The 19,565-nt window shown below is 50.0% G+C and overlaps 2 protein-coding genes across 2 annotated transcripts; both read left to right on the top strand.

Annotated features, from left to right (window-relative positions):
- Window positions 1-1,103: 1,103 nt before the first annotated feature.
- On the top strand, window positions 1,104-4,836 carry LOC311600274 (diamine oxidase [copper-containing]; the record flags this gene model as incomplete). Its single annotated transcript, XM_084786775.1, has 4 exons — window positions 1,104-2,673; window positions 3,388-3,673; window positions 3,967-4,099; window positions 4,317-4,836. The coding sequence occupies 4 exons, from the start codon at window positions 1,104-1,106 to the stop codon at window positions 4,581-4,583; spliced, it is 2,256 nt and encodes a 751-aa protein (XP_084642901.1). The 3' UTR covers window positions 4,584-4,836.
- A 798-nt stretch (window positions 4,837-5,634) lies between these two features.
- LOC311599646 (diamine oxidase [copper-containing]-like) lies at window positions 5,635-17,817 on the top strand (the record flags this gene model as incomplete). The annotated part of the gene is made up of 6 exons (XM_084785669.1): window positions 5,635-5,691; window positions 11,635-11,713; window positions 14,354-15,958; window positions 16,724-16,997; window positions 17,321-17,570; window positions 17,701-17,817. 6 exons carry the CDS (start codon window positions 5,635-5,637, stop codon window positions 17,815-17,817), a joined length of 2,382 nt encoding a protein of 793 aa, XP_084641795.1.
- Window positions 17,818-19,565: the final 1,748 nt, after the last annotated feature.

The raw sequence follows: 19,565 nt of genomic DNA, 5'->3' as shown, positions 1-19,565 counted from the left end.
CACACCAGAAGAGGGCATCAGATCACATTACAGATGGTTGTGAACCACCATGTGGGTGCTGGGAATTGAACTCAGGACCTCTGAAAGAGCAGGCAGTGCTCTTAACCGCTGAGCCATCTCTCCAGCCCCCCAAAACTCTTTACTTAACGTCCGGTTTGCTTTTGGGGCAAGCCTAGAGTGGAGCATGATGCTGATGTCATTTCTGTTTCACAGTTGAGACCTTGGAAAAACAGAGCAATATGGTCAAGGTTGTACAAGTCCTCCTTTAGCCGGATTCGAACCCAAGGTAAACCTGAGGGCCTTTGAACGCTTTGAACATCCACACTAAATTTCAAAGGGTGGCCCCTAAAGAGTACTTTACTGTTGGGGAGATGACTCGGATGATAGAACTTGCTCTGCAAGTGCAAGAATCTAAGTTTGATGCCCGTAACCCACATGAAGTTCCAGGAGCAGTGGCATGTGCTTGTGATCACACTGCCAGGGAGGCAGAGTGAGGAGATCCCTGGATCTCACTTGGTGGCAAACCTAGTGAAATCAGTGCTTCCCAGTTACAGGTCAGAGAATTTGCCTTACCAAAAAAGAATGGGAAAAGACACTGGAATTTGACTTCTCCTTTACACATGTATGAATATACAGCAGACTCACACACGCATACACACGCACACTCTTACACAGACATACAAACACAAATACACGTATGAACAATTTCATAAAAGGTGGTTGTTTTGCACTGAGTACACCCCACTGTTGCAGCAGTATACAGGCCTTTATGTCATTTGAACTTGGGTTCTGGAGCTACTGTGACTCACGACCCTCACCGAGGGACCTGTTCCTATTTTGAAATAAACTGCCAGAAAGGACCAGACATAGGAATGTGTGTGTGTACACAAGAAAGTCAGCATGAGTAAAGAGGTAAAAGGAAGAGAAGTCGGTGACTGTGTGCACAGAGGACTAGACAGCCCTAGGAACCCAGAGTGGGAGGAACCAAAGAGAAAGCTAATAGGGAGGAACGTGCTAGGCTGAGGGACAAGGTTCAGAGAGGCACTCAGAAAGTTGAGGGTTATACTCAAGCCTTCTCCCTCCCTCCACTGTGTTCCAGAGTCATGAGGCTGTCACAAACGAGGGTGGCCTTCGGCTGGGCAGCTGTCACATTGCTTCTGCAGATGGCAGGCCCAGCATGTGCCATAAGGACTCCTTATGAGACATCTAGGGTGTTTGAGGACCTGAGCGCCCAGGAGATAAAGGCAGTGCACAGCTTCCTGATGAACAGGAGGGAGCTGGGGCTGCAGCCAGCCAAGAAATTGACTTTGGCCAAGAACTCCGTGTTTCTCATTGAGATGCTGCTTCCCAAGAAAAAGCACGTGCTGAAATTTCTGGATGACAGAAGCAAAAGCCCCATCCGGGAAGCCAGAGCCATCATCTTTTTTGGCGCCCAGGAACACCCCAATGTCACTGAGTATGCCGTGGGGCCCCTACCACTGCCTTCCTACATTCGAGCCCTCTCACCCAGGCCAGGGCACCATCTGTCCTGGTCATCCAGACCCATCTCCACGGCAGAGTATGACCTCTTGTACCGCACGCTGAAGACAGCCACCAAGCCCCTGCACCAGTTTTTCCTTGATACCACCGGCTTCTCGTTCCTGGGCTGTGATACCCGGTGCTTGACTTTTACCGATGTGGCCCCTCGTGGTGTAGAGTCTGGTCAGCGAAGAAGCTGGCTTATCATGCAGCGCGATGTGGAAGGCTACTTCCTACATCCCACAGGGCTGGAGATCCTGGTGAATCATGGGAGCACGGATGCCCAGGACTGGCGAGTGGAGCAGCTCTGGTACAATGGCAAGTTCTACAACAGCCCAGAGGAATTGGCACGGAAATATGCAAATGGAGAAGTGGACGCAGTGGTCCTCGAGGACCCGCTGCCTGAAGGGGCAGAGCAGCCTCCACTCTTCTCTTCCTACAAACCCCGGGGGGAATTCTCCACGCCCATCACTACTTCCGGCCCCCACGTTGTCCAACCTAGTGGACCTCGGTACAAGCTGGAGGGCAACACTGTGCTCTATGGAGGCTGGCGCTTCTCTTACCGACTGAGATCCTCTTCTGGGCTGCAGATCTTTAATGTGCTCTTTGGAGGTGAGCGCGTTGCCTACGAGGTCAGCGTGCAGGAGGCTGTGGCACTTTACGGAGGACACACGCCTGCAGGCATGCAGACTAAGTATATTGATGTTGGCTGGGGCCTGGGCAGCGTCACTCACGAGCTGGCTCCTGGCATCGACTGCCCAGAGACTGCTACTTTCCTGGATGCCTTCCACTATTACGACAGTGATGGCCCTGTCCGTTATCCACATGCTCTCTGCCTCTTTGAGATGCCCACAGGGGTGCCGCTTAGGCGCCACTTTAACTCAAACTTTAAAGGTGGCTTCAACTTCTACGGGGGTTTGAAGGGGTATGTGCTGGTGCTACGGACAACGTCAACAGTCTACAATTATGATTACATCTGGGATTTCATCTTCTACCCTAATGGTGTGATGGAGAGCAAGATGTACGCCACTGGCTATGTCCATGCGACCTTCTACACCCCTGAGGGGCTGCGCCGTGGCACTCGCCTACAAACCCATCTGCTCGGCAACATCCACACCCACCTAGTGCACTATCGTGTTGACCTGGATGTGGCAGGTATGACTCAGCACCACACTGTCTCAGTGACCCTGCTGCTTCTCAGTAATAGATTCACTCCACCAGGGGGTGGGATGAGCCTGTCTGAGTGACATCCGGGTTATTCTTTCTGTCTGCTTCCTAGCAATATGAGCAATGTGTGTCCCTGAGGCAGGGTACAGTGCCCTAGGGTTACCCTGTATGTGGGGGTGGGGGGGTGGGGGGTGTCTGTCCTTGCCTTGGACTCAGTGGATTGGTACACATGGAGTGAGCAAGGAGTAAGTATCCAGGTGGGTAACGGATGCTGAAACTTCATACTTTGAAACAGGGCTCAGTGCCCTCTAGGATTGTTCAGTGTGTTTCATGGATAAATGATGTCACCTCAGAAGAGTGGCAGGGATGTGATTGCTGACGTTCCTTGGGGCTGTACAAACATGGCTGCCACTGCACCAAGGTTCAGACTACAGAAAATGTCCCAGAACACAGCTCTCCAGAGACCTGCCAGGTATCATGTGCATGCACCACATGCCATGACCAACCTATGAACTGGTCTCTGATTTTATTTTCTTTGTCACTGTCATGACCATGGTGCCCCAGCACTGGGTCAATGCCTGCTCGCAGAACTGCGTATTCTTTCTTGTTGGCTCTGGGTGTGGTCTAGGATGGGCATCTTACAAACAGCAAGGTTTCCCTTCCAATATTTGACTCTCCCTCCATCTCCTCTCATGCCCACAGGCACCAAGAACAGCTTCATGACACTGAAGACAAAGCTGGAAAACATCACGAATCCCTGGAGCCCAGCTCACTCCCTCGTCCAGCCCACACTCGAGCAGACCCAGTACTCCAGGGAGCACCAGGCTGCATTCCGCTTTGGACAGACTCTGCCCAAGTACCTGCTCTTTAGCAGCCCCCAAAAGAACCGTTGGGGCCACAGGCGCAGCTACCGCCTGCAGATCCACTCTATGGCTGAGCAGGTGCTGCCACCAGGCTGGCAGGAGGAGCGGGCTGTCACTTGGGCCAGGTGAGGAAAGCCAGGGAAGGGCAGGGGCTCCCTTCGGTGACTGTGTGTGCCTGTTTGTACTTCTGTCTTCCAGGCTCCGAGTCTCTGTGTGTTTGTGGGTGTGCACATTCCTCTGCACTGGGGAAGGGAGGGGTGGCCCCTGAGTGCTGATTGGCATTCTTGAAGACTCCCCGGAGAAAGTCATCGTTCTGTGAAAGCAAGTGCTTCACTATCTTTGACCCTGAAGATGCTCTCTGGAAGGGAATCAAAGGCAGCCCTGGTGCTCAGGGACACCTGACTGCTCTTCTCTGCAGGTACCCCCTGGCTGTGACGAAGTATCGGGAATCTGAGCGTTACAGCAGCAGCCTCTACAACCAGAACGACCCCTGGGATCCGCCTGTGGTCTTCGAGGAGTTCCTTCGGAACAACGAGAACATTGACGAGGAGGTACTGACCCCCATCCCCGCCCTTGCCCCCTCAAGCCTTATGTCAAGCCTAGAAGCATGGCTTTTCTAGTGTATGGTAAGTTCAGGGTCATCATAGACCCACCCTTCCCTCTAATGGGACTCAGGGCATCTCAGGAGCTTTGTAGACACACCTTTGAGGACCCAAGCCAATGTCGGTACTCAGCATTGCCTTGTCTGAAGCCTTGTCCTTCCCATAGGATCTGGTGGCCTGGGTGACAGTGGGCTTCCTGCACATCCCCCACTCAGAGGATGTTCCCAACACAGCCACCCCTGGGAACTCTGTGGGCTTCCTGATCCGGCCTTTCAACTTCTTCCAAGAGGACCCGTCCCTGGCATCTAGAGATACTGTGATAGTGTGGCCCCAGGACAAAGGCCGCAACCATGTCCAGCGCTGGATCCCCGAGGACAGGCACTGTTTGACGTCTCCTCCTTTCAGCTACAATGGAACCTACAAGCCTGTGTGATGGGTCTGACCCCAGCCTCTGCAAAACAGCCCCAGAGCCCCCACAAGGACAGGCAGCAAACCCTTCTGTTTCCATCCTGTATGTTGTTTTTTAGCAGCAGAGGAAGGCTGGCCATGGGCTCTGTCAGGTTTTAGTACTCACCTGCCAAAGACTTCTATGAGCAAAGGAAGGATGCTAGATCCTCCTGGGTTATGGGGAAGTTTGGTTTTTGTTGTTGTTGTTGTTTAACATTTGAGGCTTTATCTTCCTATCATGAAGCTTCAGGGAAACTGTCACACCTCAGTGACAGGCACACATAAGGAAACTGTTGTATGAAAATCTAATAAAATGACCCCTTCATCCTTTAGACGTTGCTCTAGTGTCTGTGATTTACCCCTGATCTTTTTCTAAACACACACACACACACACACACACACACACACACACACACACACACACACACATTGATTTGCCACAGTTTTGTCTGTAAAACATAAAAGCCTAGGAGCCTAGGAGCACCCAAGGCCAGTGGCTAATAAAACAGATTCCAACCATCTCCTTGTTATGAAGAAAAGAAGGCTGTAATTGGCTTAGAAAAGCATTTTCAGGGAGCTCAGAAGATAACTGGTGAAAAAAAACAGGGGAGGGGGGCAAGTAGCTCCTGTGAACAATGCCCCCTGCCCCCCCCCTCTCTCTCTCTCTCTCTGTGTGTGTGTGTGTGTGTGTGTGTATACAGCTGTCACACATAGACAGCACAAAGGCAGATGCTGACAGTGTGGGAGGCTTGTGAAGCCCCAGGGCATTCAGGGCTGCACTCTATACCTTCTGCTCAATTTTGCTATGAATCTAGATTGTTCTAAAAAGGAAATCTACGGTTCCATCGGCATCCCACCAAGGAGTCTGAGGTAGTTAATGGGGCTGGGGGAAGCGGAAGCCATAGTCATTGGTGTGTAATCACTGATGAGTTACTCTTGCTCAGGTATGTAACTCCCAACCCCCCCCCAAGACCCCCAACCCAGTGCTCAGGAAAGCAACCCAAGAAAGTGCAGCAGGCTGCAGAAAGGAGTGACGGATGGATGGTGATGATATGGAAGTAAGAGGGGCTTATGGGAAGGAGTTTGCCATGAGGGTAAGAGGATAAGGAGGGAGATACTGCCAAAGTGGGTTATATATAATTCATATATAAAATTGTGTTTAAAAATTAATTTTTATAGGTAACATATTTACATCATTTCCACCATGCCACGTCCCCTTACTAATCCTCCCACTTGCCTTCCACCACACTCGCTCCCAAATTCACGGCCTCTTCTTTAATTGTTATTGTTACACACACATACACACACACACACACACACGTACATGCACACACAAACACACGCAGTCCTGCTGAGGCCATTTTGAGTGTTATTTGTATGTGCGTGTGTTTAGGGCTGACCACTTGGAATTGGACGACCTTTCAGGGAGGTTTTCCTGAAGAAAGCTGACTCACCCCTTTTCTGCAGCCATTATTCCCTGATAGACTCTTACAAATGCCCCCTCAGCCACACTCACAGGCCACGAGGCTCATCCTCATGCAGGTCTTATTTGGGTCTTACGGTTGAGATGTCAAGCGTGCAGGTTCTCCGTCGTGTCTAGAAGACTACTTCACAGCAGATGTTCACAGCAGACGTTACTGTTGTCTCCCTCCCTTCTGTGGTGTTCCCTGACTGAATTTCAGGTGCAGGAGTTGCATTGCAGATATGTCAGCTGGAGCTGGGCAGCTCACAGTCGCTTACGCTCTACAAACCAGTTGTGTATCTCTGTGATAGTCCCTTTTGCTTTTAAAAAAAACCGCTTACTTAATGAGAGATGAGAGGGGACTACACTTCTCTGTACAAATAAGGATAAGCACTGGTTCTCAAGCTGTGGGTCGAAACCATCACGAAAACACATATTTTTGATGGTCTTAGGAACTGAGACACCACTCAGTAGCAAAATTGCAGTTATGAAGTAGCAACAAAAATAAATCTACGATTGGGCCTTCCTAAGACTATCAGAAACGTGTTTCTAAACCAGTTGAGAACCACTGGTTTAGAAGCCACTTAGCAATCACATTGGTTGAGGAAAGGGGAGACATGGGTTCTTTTCTAGGGCTATGACCTCTCCGGGCATGGTGGTGGCTAGGTTTATAGTCCAGGTGTGAATGCCTTCCCATAGAGCAAGCCTAATGTCTAACTGGGCAGCTATTGACTCCCCCTAAATAACAGTGTCACTATGGCACCACTGGGGATGTCTTGCCATGCCAGTCACTCTTGAGGTTCATAGGCATCTCAGCTGGGTAGAAATGTTGACTGCTTGTCTTCCTCGGCAGCTTGCGTAGCCCCTTCCAGTACTATGAAAGCTAACCCCCAGAGATGAGTCTTCAGGCCACGTCTAGCTCAGTTCCTCCACATCCTGTGTCCTAAGTGGACGGCATCTTCAACAAGCCCTTCAAGGCAACAATGAGCAATGTTAATAGCTCACAGTGCTTCAGGAGTCTCCTGGATTCCCCTGCTCAACAGAACAAGATTTCCTGTGCCTGACACTGGGGTTTTGGTTAACTGATAAGCATCTGTGGTTCTTATGGGAAGCATTATCACTCTGTGTTGCAGCACAGCTCCATTTGTGTGTGTGTGTGTGTGTGTGTGTGTGTGTGTGTGTGTGTGTTTCATTTTAAACTTTATTATTCAAGAATGTTTCAAATTAGAAAAAACACACACACCAAAATCAACAAGATCCAAAGACTATACAACTCAGTGCTGTTGAGATGGACAGATTTTTCCCTTCAGCCAGATGTCTGGAACTCAGTAAGTCGAACTGAGTCAGTGATCTCCGGATTCCATGAGTGGCCCTGTCACTGAAAAGGGGAACTGTTAAGTGGGATGCACAATGCAGACCTTTGCCCTTAACACACATTTCCTTCTCAGCTTTTCTGTTGCCATGATAAACATCATGACCAAAAGAGACTTGGAGCAAAAGGGGTTTTTCTAGCTTACACCTCCAGGTAGCCTTCCGCCACTGGGGAAAGCCAAGGCAAGAACTCTCAACCAGGAATCTGGAGCAAAGACCATGGAGGAGCATAGACCCATTGGCTTGCCTCCAAGCTCGTGTACAACTAGCTTTCTTATACAATCTGTAACTGCCTGCCCAGGCATGGCACCGCCCACAGTGAGCTAGGCCCTCTTCCATCAATTAGCAACCAAGAAAATGTCCTGGGCCAGGACTAGCGGGTGGCACACACCTTTCATCCCAGCACTTGGAAATCAGAGACGGGGGATCTCTGTGAACTCCAGGCCAGTCTGGTCTACATAGTGAATTCTAGACCACCAAAACTACACAGTGATACCATGTCTTCAAAAAAAAAAAAAGGAGGGAAGAAGTGAGAGGGGGAGAAAGGGAGGGAGGGAAAGGAAAAAGGAAGGGAGAGAAAGAGACCCACAAGTTAATCTAGTGGAAGCAATTTCTCACTTGGGGTCCCTCCAAGCATCTCTGGGCTTTATCAAGTTGACAAAACTAACCAGCCTACAATAGCATCCCAAATACTTGTGAATACACAAAAAAGCACATGCCCAAACATATCCTATACACAAAGAAAGAAAGAGGCATACAAAACAAGAAAACGATTAAAGAGATCCAGAATCAAGAAGTCGCCCAAGCTACGTGGAAGTGAGTTAGAACAACTGAGGAACTCTGGGTTGGGTATGGAAATTCCTGCCCAGGGCCTGTTGACAAAGGAAACAGAAAAGCAAACAGACAAGCAACTCCACTCTGATCCTTCAGCACTGTGGCTCCCAAACCGCACAATGTTGTCACCCATGAAGCCATGGAAATTTCCAGAGCCCAGACCACCAAGGAGCCAGAAGTAGGAGAGACAGGCACAAAAACCCAAAGGGCAGCCAAGCTCAAGGGTTCACTGAAATCAGCCCCATTTTCTCTCCCTCATAAAGAAAAGGAGAGCTATAATTCTTAGATTAACAATGTACCTGAGCTCAAAGGAAAGTAAGTTAGAGAACGCTAGCGAAGGTGAACGAGCTCGCATGTACTCTGAACATAGCTGAAGGACAGAAAGCTGCCTGCCTCCTATGAGGTCACTGTACAAGATGTTTATGGCACTGCATGGTCAGGGACTGGTCAGTGTCACTCACAAGTTAATCCTGGCCACTCACTGTCCAGAGAAAGCCACCCGCATGCCCAGAGCCACCTGGCTTCTCACAGCCAGCGGGTGATGCTTGGCAGTGATTAAGCACTATGCAGCTGAGCAGTGCAGGTACTTCTACAATCAGAGTAATCCTGAGGTCCCTGAAGGTCTTGGAGGCCCTCCTTCAGAACTAGAGCACTGAAAACAAAAAACAAAACACCAGTCCAGTCCTCTCTGCCCACTCCCAGAATTCTCAGAAGTCTATGCCTAGCCTGGTCCCCTATGCCAACACTGTCCCTTGTGGCTGAGGGGGGCCTCAAATTCACAGGTCACGAAAGGTGGGCCTATCTCTTTCCAGTGGAGGCTGTGGACATGTCAGGAAGATTATAGGCACACGTAAAAACATCCCAAGTCAGAATGCCTTCAGATGGCCAGTGGTTAACACTGACCTGTCCACCAAAGCCTGTGTCTTTCCCATGGTATTTGGTGGCCTGAGTGACAGTAGGACTCTTGAACATCCCCCCACTCTGGACATTTTCCCAATATGGCCACCCCTGGAAGCTCTGTGGGCTTCCTGCTCTGACCTTCAAGTTGCGCAGAGAATCTGCCCAAGGACTCCAAAGACGTGCAACCCTGTGTCCCATATGCAGTGAGCACAGTTATGACAGACACTGGATCTCTGAAGACAGAGCCTGCCTGGTGCCTCCTTCTTTCCATTATAATGAGTCCTAAAGTCCTGTGTGAAGAGTGTTATGCCCCTGTTCAATAGCCCCAGAGCACCATAGAGACAGACAACTCTTTCTGCTTCTACACTGTATGCAGCTTTCTAGAGCTATGGTAGGCATAGTGCCACACACACAGATGGGTGCCCATGGGCTCCATTTGTATTTGTCTACTGCACCCCAGTAAGTCTTCCATGACCAGCATAAAAGAAGTCCACCAAGGTGCTTGATTTCTGTAGAAGACAGAGTGTTCTGTACCTGAGCTGTCAGTTCCTTCTGAGGGAGCCCACAGGTTAAATGTCCTACCTCAGTGCTTGGTATGTGCAAGGAAGTCACTTTGGGGAAATCTAAAAATTTACCAACGCCTTTACTCTATGGCTGTTGTTCTAGAGTCTAAGATTTATCCCTGTGACTCCTCTACAAACACCAGAAAAGCATGCAATGTGCTGATTTGCTGCAGTGTCATCTGTAACAACATAATTCTGGAGACACCGCCATTCGGTCTGTAAGAAAGAATAATTCCATAAACCAAGGCATAGCCACACTGCTGTGCCAGCTGATGGAGAAGGAGCATGAACAAGGACAGTCTGTGGACTGCAGGAAAATCCTGCAGAAAGTATCGAAGAGCAGAAGAAAGTGACAGTGATATGGGTAGTGTGCTCCTTTTTAGCTTAGAATGGGGAGAGAAAAGTCCAGAATGGAAGACAAAAGGCATATGAATGTCTCTTTAAAAAAAAAAAAAAGATGGGGCAAAGAAGCAGACTTTTCCTTCATGGCTCCTTCAGGATCACATGCCTGAAAAATCTCCAAAGCTGTGGCTGGGATGATGGCTCAGTCAGCAACAAACTTGCCTTGCAAGCACGAGGCCGTGAGTTCAGATCCCAGCACCCAGGAGAGATCGGTCCCAGCAGACCATGTCCATGACCCCAGCACTGGAGTCAGAGAGTAGAGACATCCATAGCCCTGAGCTCCCTGCCCAACCAACACAGTGGAGAAGCTCAGTGAGCCCTGTGTTGAGAAAGAGAGAGAGAGAGAGAGAGAGAGAGAGAGAGAGAGAGAGAGAGAGAGAGAGAGAGAGAGAGACTCTGGCTCAAAACAATAAGGTGGAGAGTAACACACAGTACCCACCTCTATCCTCCACACACAGAGGGGCACCCATCCATGCATATGCACACACACACACACACACACACACACACACACACACCAAAGCACCCCCCCCAAAAAAAGAAAGGTCAAAAGAAAAGTTAAAATGAGCTTCTGACCCCAGGAGATGTTACCCAAAGCACGTGGAAATCATTTCAAGTAGAGCAGCAAGAACTGACAAGATGGAGTCCCCCTCAGACTCTTATTCTCTGCACGTTGGCCATTTGTGGGCCTCTGTGTTACTCGTTATCAACTGCATCCGCAGAAGCTCCTCTGACAATCATTGAGAGACACACCACCTTATGTACGCAACAACAAGTCATTAGGAGTCAGTTTAGTACTGCGCCCACTGAACAAACTAGTAGGTTCTCCGCTGGGGTCTATGACACGTCCAGCCACAGGCCATTGGACCAACAATAGTGCCACGTCTGGGCTGCATCCTGTGGAGCAAGACTGTATCTCCTCCCATCAAGGCTGAGAGATCATTGCAGAGCAGGAAGAGGAAACACTGTAAGAGCCAGAGGCGGTGAACAAATGGAGCAACGCGCCCCAGACACAACAAGGCAGCTGCACAGGAAGTCATAGTGGTTATGACAGCACAAAAGTCTCATGAAACCTCAGTCCAGATCAAATCCCAGATCAAACCCCATAGAATGGGGCGTCATTAAGTCTCACCCCGAACTGAGGAGATATTGGCAGTAGAGAGCTGCTGCGAGAGAGTCTATCGCTTTGTTTTTTCCTTGAAAGCTTTCTTTATGCCTTCCCAAAGACCAACTGCAATGAAATGAGGTGAGTCATGACTTATTGTCTTCATAACATCATCACCTCAGAACCGGATCACTTGGCCCTTTCTCTTCTTATTGCCTCCCAGCTCAAAATGCCTGCATCTCTTAATGGCCAGCATCCTCTTAGATCTGCAGTTGGCCTCAACACACTCCAGTCTCAGCACAATCTTCTTTGTAGTTTTAGCCTTTTTGAGGAAAATAGGCTTAGTCTGCCCACCCTAGCCATTCGAGTCCTGTCATAATGCCGCTTTCTCTGAGCATAGAAAGATCGCTTGCCCTTCTTGTACCGTGTCACTCCGTTCACCACATTGGCAGGAGAGCAGTGCCACACTCTGGTGGAAGGTCGTATATCCATGAATATATGGGCAACACAAATTGGACCTTATGGGGAAAAGACAAACTGAGGACACAAAGGGAAGAGGATACAGACCTGGGGGGAATTGGGGATAGGGGTGAATATGGTCAAAACTCATCGTAGGAATTACCAGCAAACTACGAGAAAGAGAAAAGATTAACAGGAAACTAACAAGGTGTCTGTGGAATTTCCTACCCCAGACCTGCAGACAGAGGGGGAAAAAAAAGCAAATAGATGGAGAACCCACAGTGCCCCTCCAACACTGCACAGAGCTGTCACTCTTGGCAGCTGTTAGAGCCAGGATGCCCAATAAGGAACCAGGTGCAGAAGAAACAGTTGTGAGAGCTGAGAGGCAGTGAAGGCCAGAGTTCAATAAAACTGATCCAAACCTTGTCCTCCACAAAGAAAGAAAGGCTGTGATTGGTTTAGATAAGCATTTTAGGGAAGCTAAGATGTTAGTGGGTTAGAAATCAGAGAGCAAGCAGCTACTGAAGGTGTGTGTGTGTGTGTGTGTGTGTGTGTGTGTGTGTGTGTGTGTGTGTGTGTGTTTGTGGCCACCCCTACCACACTGAGCTTAGCTTTAGGACTGTAAGTTGCCTCTCTGTCTTGGCTAGACGTCGGACCCTGCTGTGCATGTAGATGTGGCTCAGTTCTATCAGCTTAACAAGAGCAGAAGCTCCTACGTGTGTTCCTATAGGGCACAGGTGAGGCTGGCATTGGAGAGGTAAGACCAAGGAAACAAACCATAAACCAGGGGGCCAGCAAGTGTGAGAGCCCAGAGCAAGTGACAGAAGTCATCTCAGAGACATTCTTGGATGACAGAGGATGACCTTGAGAGGAGGTGGGTTCTGAGGACAAACCAGCCTCCTCTAGGAAGCAGGGAGGAACACTAGCTGGCGCGTTCTTCCTTGCCCTTCGTGGCCGCGATGCAATGCCGATCCCTGCCTTCTCTACTGCCTAATTACTGAAAGAAAGGTTCTGCAACCTTTCTTCCGCTTCTTCTCCTTTAGGACAAATCGGAAAGACATTTGGGCATAATTAATAAAATAGTAGGAGGCCAGACAGGAAGGACATAGAAGCACCAGGTGTACAGGCCTGCCGTAGGATTCGAACCCTGTTCTAGAAAGATGGTGAAAGTTCAGTAGTTGGCAGAGGTTGAAGAGAGGAGGGTGCTGAGGAAGCTTTGGGGCTTGGAGGGACCATGAGAATACTCCCTGACACTAGGGTGGCTGGTGCCTGTCAGCACATATTTGTCATGATGCTCTGATTGTGTACTGAGTGTGAACTCTGGCACACATACTGGTTTTGAAGTAGTAATGGTGGGGTGTCCATATAGCTCAGCCATCGTCACCTACGGAGAAGCACAGCAGGAAAAATCAGTGGGACACTTGAGTACACTCCACAGTCAGGCGGAGCCTCCTGGCTGGTAGGTAGTTAGTGACAGGCACAAGGCAGACGGTCTGTGGTAAAACGCCATCAGGAAGGTGCTCCCTCCAGGGCTCAGCAGCATTAGCTTCAAGTTAGGTTCTGGTGAAATCAGAGCTTGTGACAGTGACAACTTCTAGCACGTAACAAACATCTCCCTGTGACTCTTTATACAGCAGGGCCCTGACAGACAGACAGCTCCACTCCCCAGGTCCAGGACAGAACAGAGTAACTCCACCCAATTCTTCCAGAATTGCCCACGAACCAACCCTTCAGCACACAGTACACAGTACTTTGTTGCAGTTCGGATAGGAAGTGAGGAGGTGAAAATCCAAACATGCCTTCCACCAGATGGAAAGGGAGAGAGGCATCTTGACTCACTATCTGATGGGCCGACAAGATGTTCCCAAAAAACTAACGGCAAAGAGACCCTGACTTGAGTACCACACAGGATGCCACAGGAGCCGTGGAAGGACCAGTCTCCTCCCCATCCTTCTTTCACAAACAGGCTCAGTACAGCCAGTCTACAGTGCCCAGAACCTCCAGTGCACAGGGTCCACACTGTACCACTGGGGCTCACTTGAGAATGAACCAAACTCAATAATCCCCTTGTGGCGAGAAGACTGGGATTCTCCTACACATTTTATATTTACTGTTGGCCTTGGCTTGTTTGACTCCACAACCTGCTGTGGTCATTTCTATTTCACAGTGGAGCAAAGTGGGTGCAGAGAGTTTAAACAACGTGCCCAAGGTCACACAGGTCCTCAGTCCTCAGTCCTCGGTGTTGTCACTTTCCAGAGCTTGGATCTAGATACTAAGCTTCAAAATATGTCTCTCTAGAAGGTAATCTTGCTATCAGCAAAGCCAGCCCTCTGTCCCAGGACTCGATAGCCCATAAGGACTGTCTGGTGCTGCAGTGACTCACCATCTTCCTAGCTGATGTATATCCCCCCCCCCCACGGAGATAACACCAAAAGTGGAAAAAACAGGAGTTTATCTAGATAAGAAAGACTATAAGAGATTTTTCAGAGAAGGGAGAAAATAGGAAGATGGACACACCGGGATCTAGGCAGCACTGAGATCTGTGAGTGGGGACCCAGAGGCTCACTTCAGCCGGAGAGAGGGAAGAAGACAGTAGGAAACTAAGAAGCCAGAAGAACAGGACACTGTGAGCGGCAAGCTTGCAGAGGGAAGTACTTAAGTCTTCTCTCCTGTACTGTGTTCCAGAGCCATGGGGATGGCACAGAGGAGCCTCACACTGGGCTGGGTGGTGACAGCCATCTTGCTGCTCCAGATGGCCATGGCAGAGCGCCCCAGGTGGAGCTTCAACGGCAAGCCCCAGGTATTCTCTGACCTGAATATTTTTGAGATGAAAAGTGTGGAAAACTTCCTGATGCTCAGGAAGAAGCTGCAGCTGGAGCCATCCACAACTTCAAATTTGACCAAGAATTCGGTGTACCTCATAGAGATGCTGCTGCCCGACAAAAGCGACGTGCTGGATTTTCTGGACAAAGGAGAACGGAAGCCTGTGCGGGAAGCCCGTGTCGTCATCTTCTTCGGTGCCCAGGAGCCCCCTTGTGTGACTGAGTTTGCCGTTGGGCCCCTTCCCGCTCCAATCTACATGCGAGAAATCTCTCCCGGCCCTGGGGACAATCCATCCTGGGCATCTAGACCCATCTCCAAAGCAGAGTACAGACTCATCCACAGCACCCTGACGAAGGCCACTGAGCCTCTGCATCAGTTCTTACTTGACACCACCGACTACTCACTAGAGGAGTGTTACGAGGAGAACTGTCTGACCTTCACGTATGTGGCCCCCTATGGCACAAAGTCTGACCAGCGCCGTAGCTGGTTCATCCTGCAACGCTATATGGCAGGTGACTTCCTGCTGCCCACAGGCCTGGAAATCCTTCTGGATCATGGGAGCATAAATGCCCAGGACTGGCGAATAATGAGGCTCTGGTACAATGGCAAGTTCTATAACAGCTCAGAGGAACTGGCTCAGAAATATGCCGCCGGAGAAGTGGACATAGTGGTCCTCATGGAGTCGTTACCCAAGGACAAAGAGCAGCCCCTAGTCTCCCCTTCCTCCAACACCACAAAGGAACTCCCCACTGCTGTCGGCAAGACTAGGCCCAAAGTGCCTAGGCTCCGCTTTTTTGGCTATACTATAGAGGACAACACAGTGTACTATAGAAACTGGATCTTCTCCTACCGGCTACGGCCCTTCTCTGGCCTGCAGATCCTGAACGTGCACTTCCGGAATGTACGCATCGCTTATGAAGTCAGCGTACAGGACGCTATGGCACAGTTTGGAGGACATATACGTGCAGGCACTCAGGCCAAATACATGGATGTGGGCTGGAGCTCAAGCAGTCCCATTCGCCAGTTAGTCCGTGGCGTTGATTGTCCAATCAGAGCCACCTTCCTGGAAGCCATCCACCGCTATGATACCGACGTCCCAGTCTCTTATCCACAAGCTCTCTGTCTCTTTGAGATGCCAGAAGGGATGCCAATTAAGCGTTTCTTTACCCCCAGCTTCAAAGCCAACTTCAGCTCCAGTACAGGGACAAAGGGACACATGCTGGTGCTACGGACAATCTCAACAGTCCACCACTATGATTATATTTGGGACTTCGTTTTCCACCCTACTGGGGCAATCGAAGCAAAGATGCACACCACTGACTTGGTCCGCGCCATCTTCTACCAGCCTGAGGAGATGAAGTACATCTCTCAATTGCATACTCACCTGTTCAGCAACATTCACACACACCTAGTACATTACCGTATTGACCTGGATATAGCAGGTAGGACTTGGGGGGCCACACCAACTCAGACACTCGACTACTACCCACATATAACTTCACTCCATAGGTTGGGGATCAGACTTCTTGGCAATAACAACAGGAGATTGTTTCAACCATACTCCATGCAAGAAGAAACACCCACTCCTGGAAAATGGTAGCTGTGAATGGTACCCTAGGGTGTCCCTGACTGTGAAGTGTGAATCTGTTCTTATTGGCTCTGAGTAGAATTGCGTGGGGTGGGGTGGGGGGTTCCATGGAGATTAAACAGTGCCTCTGCCAGGCACTTTGAGATGGGTTCTAATATCATCTGGGGGATGCTCGGTGTGTTTCTTATAAATGTCGTCATAGAGAAACGGAAGAGAAGTGATGATGCTTAACATCCCGTACCAGATACCAGAGCCAGATAGCTTCCCACTGGGCCCTCTGGTCAGGAATACACACCAGTCCCCAAGCCTGCAGAAACACGGGCTTCCTGTTCTAGGTTAAAATCGCTATGAACAAGCTTGGAACGAGCTCTCCAGAGAATGGTGGGATCACAATGAAACTGCCACCGTTCCCAGGAGTGACCCAAGAGCTGTCCCCCAGCTCCTCTGGTTCCTGGTTTGCTCAGTCTTCTAGCCCACACTGCTAGCCCAGTATCTGTCCCTAGCATGGCTTCTTCCTAGTAGTTGTCTATGGATATTGTGTAGTTGGGGACCTCAGGGGTCGAAGAAGGAGGTTTCTGTTTCAACAACTGATTCTCACCCTTTCTCCTCCTGCCCTCAGGCAGCAATAACAACTTCCGGACGCTGAACATCGTTCCTGCAAACGTCACCAACTCTGACCATGAAATCCAAAACAACGTAAAGCAAACAAATTACTTGCAGGAGAGCCAGGCAGCCTTCCGCTTTGGAAAGCCACTTCCCAACCACCTGATCTTTAGCAACCCCCACAAGACCCCTTTGGACCACAGGAGCAGCTACCGCCTGCAGATCGTCTCCAAAATCCATCAGATGCGACTGCCAGGCAAGCAGAAGAGGCAAGGTATCTCTTGGATCAGGTGAGAGAAAAATCTAGTTCATTTGGAGCACATGGCCAGGGGTCCCTCACAGTAATCACATGTTCTGTTTGGGCGTTTTGTTCTGGAAGGTCTGTGTCTGTGTTTTCATCCAGAAGTGCACCCTGTGCACCCCAGGAGGGAGAGGAAATGCTTACAGAGATCCTGGCCCTAAGATGGTCATGGGTGATTTTCCAGACCTCTAGGGTATAAATGTCCATCGTGGAGAAGGACTAAATTCTCCATCTTTGACACTGGGGATGCTCCCAGGAAGAGATCAGATGTGGTCCAGGGCCCAGAACCATCGGCTCCTTCTCTACCTGTAGGTACCCCTTGGCTGTGACCAAATACCACGATTCTGAGACGTGCAGCAGCAGCATCTACAGCCGAAATAATCCCTGGAATCCCCCTGTGGTCTTTGAGGATTTCATTCAGGACAATGAGAGCATTGAAAATGAGGTAATGTCCCCATACCCACTGGCCACCTCAGGCCTGTCACCAGCCATCGCCTACACCTGTCACTGGGCCCCAGACTTGTGCTTACTGGATGACAAGTTCAGGGGTCCTAGCAGACAGGTCTGCTGGTTTTAAATGGAACTGAGGACATCTCAGGCAGGCATGACTGAACTTACCATAAGCCACAGTGACCTCAGGTGGCCAGGACTCAGCTCCGCCCTGTCCACTGAACCCTTTGTCTCTCCCACAGGATCTGGTGGCCTGGGTCACAGTGGGCTTCCACAACATGACCACACCTGATAGCCCTGTGGGCTTTGTGCTCCAGCCCTTCAACGTCTCCATGGCAGCTAGAAACACTCAGATCTAACTGCTGCAGTTACATCGGGCACTGCATCCCTGGATATCAAGCTTGTCTGATGCTCTCGCCTTTCAACCACAATGGGACATACAACCCTGTGGGAAGAATCCTTCCCAGGCTCCAGCTTAACAGCCCCAGATGAGCACAAGGCTAGACAATAAACCCTTCAGCCTCCACCCTCGACTGCTGCTTCTTAATGACAGGGGAGGGCGTGGGCCGCGCACAGGTGGGTGGCCATGGTTACATTCAAGCTTGTCTCCTCCCTCCCCCCAGAAAGACCTTAGTGACAAAGACAGCAGAAGCCCATAGGATATTGGCACTCCCTATGGGGCAGGTTTTTCAATAGCTGAGGTCTTCCCACTCTCTGTCAGGAAGGCTACGGAGAAACGTTCCCCATCCATGTCAGCCATGCAGAGGAGGGAAGCTACTATAGGGACATCTAAAAAGATTATCAACACTTTCATCCTGTGGCCACTGTGTCTGGCACCTAAGATTGACTCCCGACATGCGTAGAAACATAGGTAAAAACGTGTGGGTGTGTTATTGCTATCTGTGACAACAAAAACAAGGAGAAGAGCAGCTGTAGGGAAGAGCAGTGTCGTAAGCTAGGGCCCAGGCAAGCCGCAGTGCAGGTGATAGAAATCTGTATGTGCCAGAACAGTCTATACACTGTAGGAAGACCCTGCAGTTTTCTTACAGGAAAACCCACATATTAAGTGGAAGATTAAAATAGCAGATAATAGCACACATGTGTGCTATCTGTTGTGTAAGAATGGAGCAATGAAAGCTCCACTTTTCTCGGGAATGAAAGGTCAGAAAGCTGAAGGCACAGGAAAGGGATTTTTCTTCATGGTACCATTACAGATGCGGCACTAACAAGCCCAAGGCTGGGGCTAGAATGGTGGCATCGACAGTAAGGAGCTGGCCAGGCCAGCGTGAGGACCTGAGTTCAGAGCCCTAGCACCTATGTAAGTCGGGCACACGACTGCAGGTCTGTAACCCCAGCAAAGGGTGGTGGGTGGAGATAGACCGATCCCTGGAGCTTGCTGGGCAGTCACTCTAGCAGAATCAGTGAGCTCAAAGTCCAGTGAGGTGCCTTGTCTCAAAAAGTAAAGTGGAGAATGAGGGGCAGGTACACGCTCCACAGGGAGTTCCACACATATGTGCACAGATACTGGCAGACTCCTATGCATGCACACAAGAGCACATGCCCACACATGTACAACACACAGAGGGGGGCATAGAGGAATCTGAAGACCTAACAAGTCGGGTGTGGAATTTCCTACCTCAAGCCAAAGGACACAGAGAGAGGGCTCACACTGTCTCCCCACTGCATGGAGCTGTCACTCATGACAACTCTTAGAGTCAGGACCCCACAATAAAGAGCGTGGAGCAGAGGAGACCACCAGGAAAGCTGAGGGGAAGCCAAGCGCAACGGTTCCTGTCTTTCACCTTCTCCATGAGAAAAGAAGGCTGTAACTGACTGCCTCACAGGAGGTCACAAGGAGCATGTTAGAAACCAGAGGACCTTGTCTAATCTTCTAGGGATATATTCTCTGTCTGTCTGTCTCCCTGTCTCTCTGTCTGTGTCTCTGTCTCTATCCAAGGCTCCCCTTTCTGAGGAATAGCGGAGAGATGGAGAGAGAGGGCATGAGGAAGGGAGGGAGGCTGGGATCGGGAGGTGATGAGGGAGGGGGCTACAATCGGGATGTAAAGAATTCAAACTGCAGAACAAGCAGGGAACTTCTACCGCTACA

Source organism: Acomys minous, assembly GCF_964271855.1.
Source record: "Acomys minous genome assembly, chromosome: 6".
NCBI classification, from domain to species: Eukaryota; Metazoa; Chordata; class Mammalia; order Rodentia; family Muridae; genus Acomys; species Acomys minous.
Note: the sequence above shows the minus strand (reverse complement) of the source record. Positions and strands in the feature narration are given on the sequence as shown.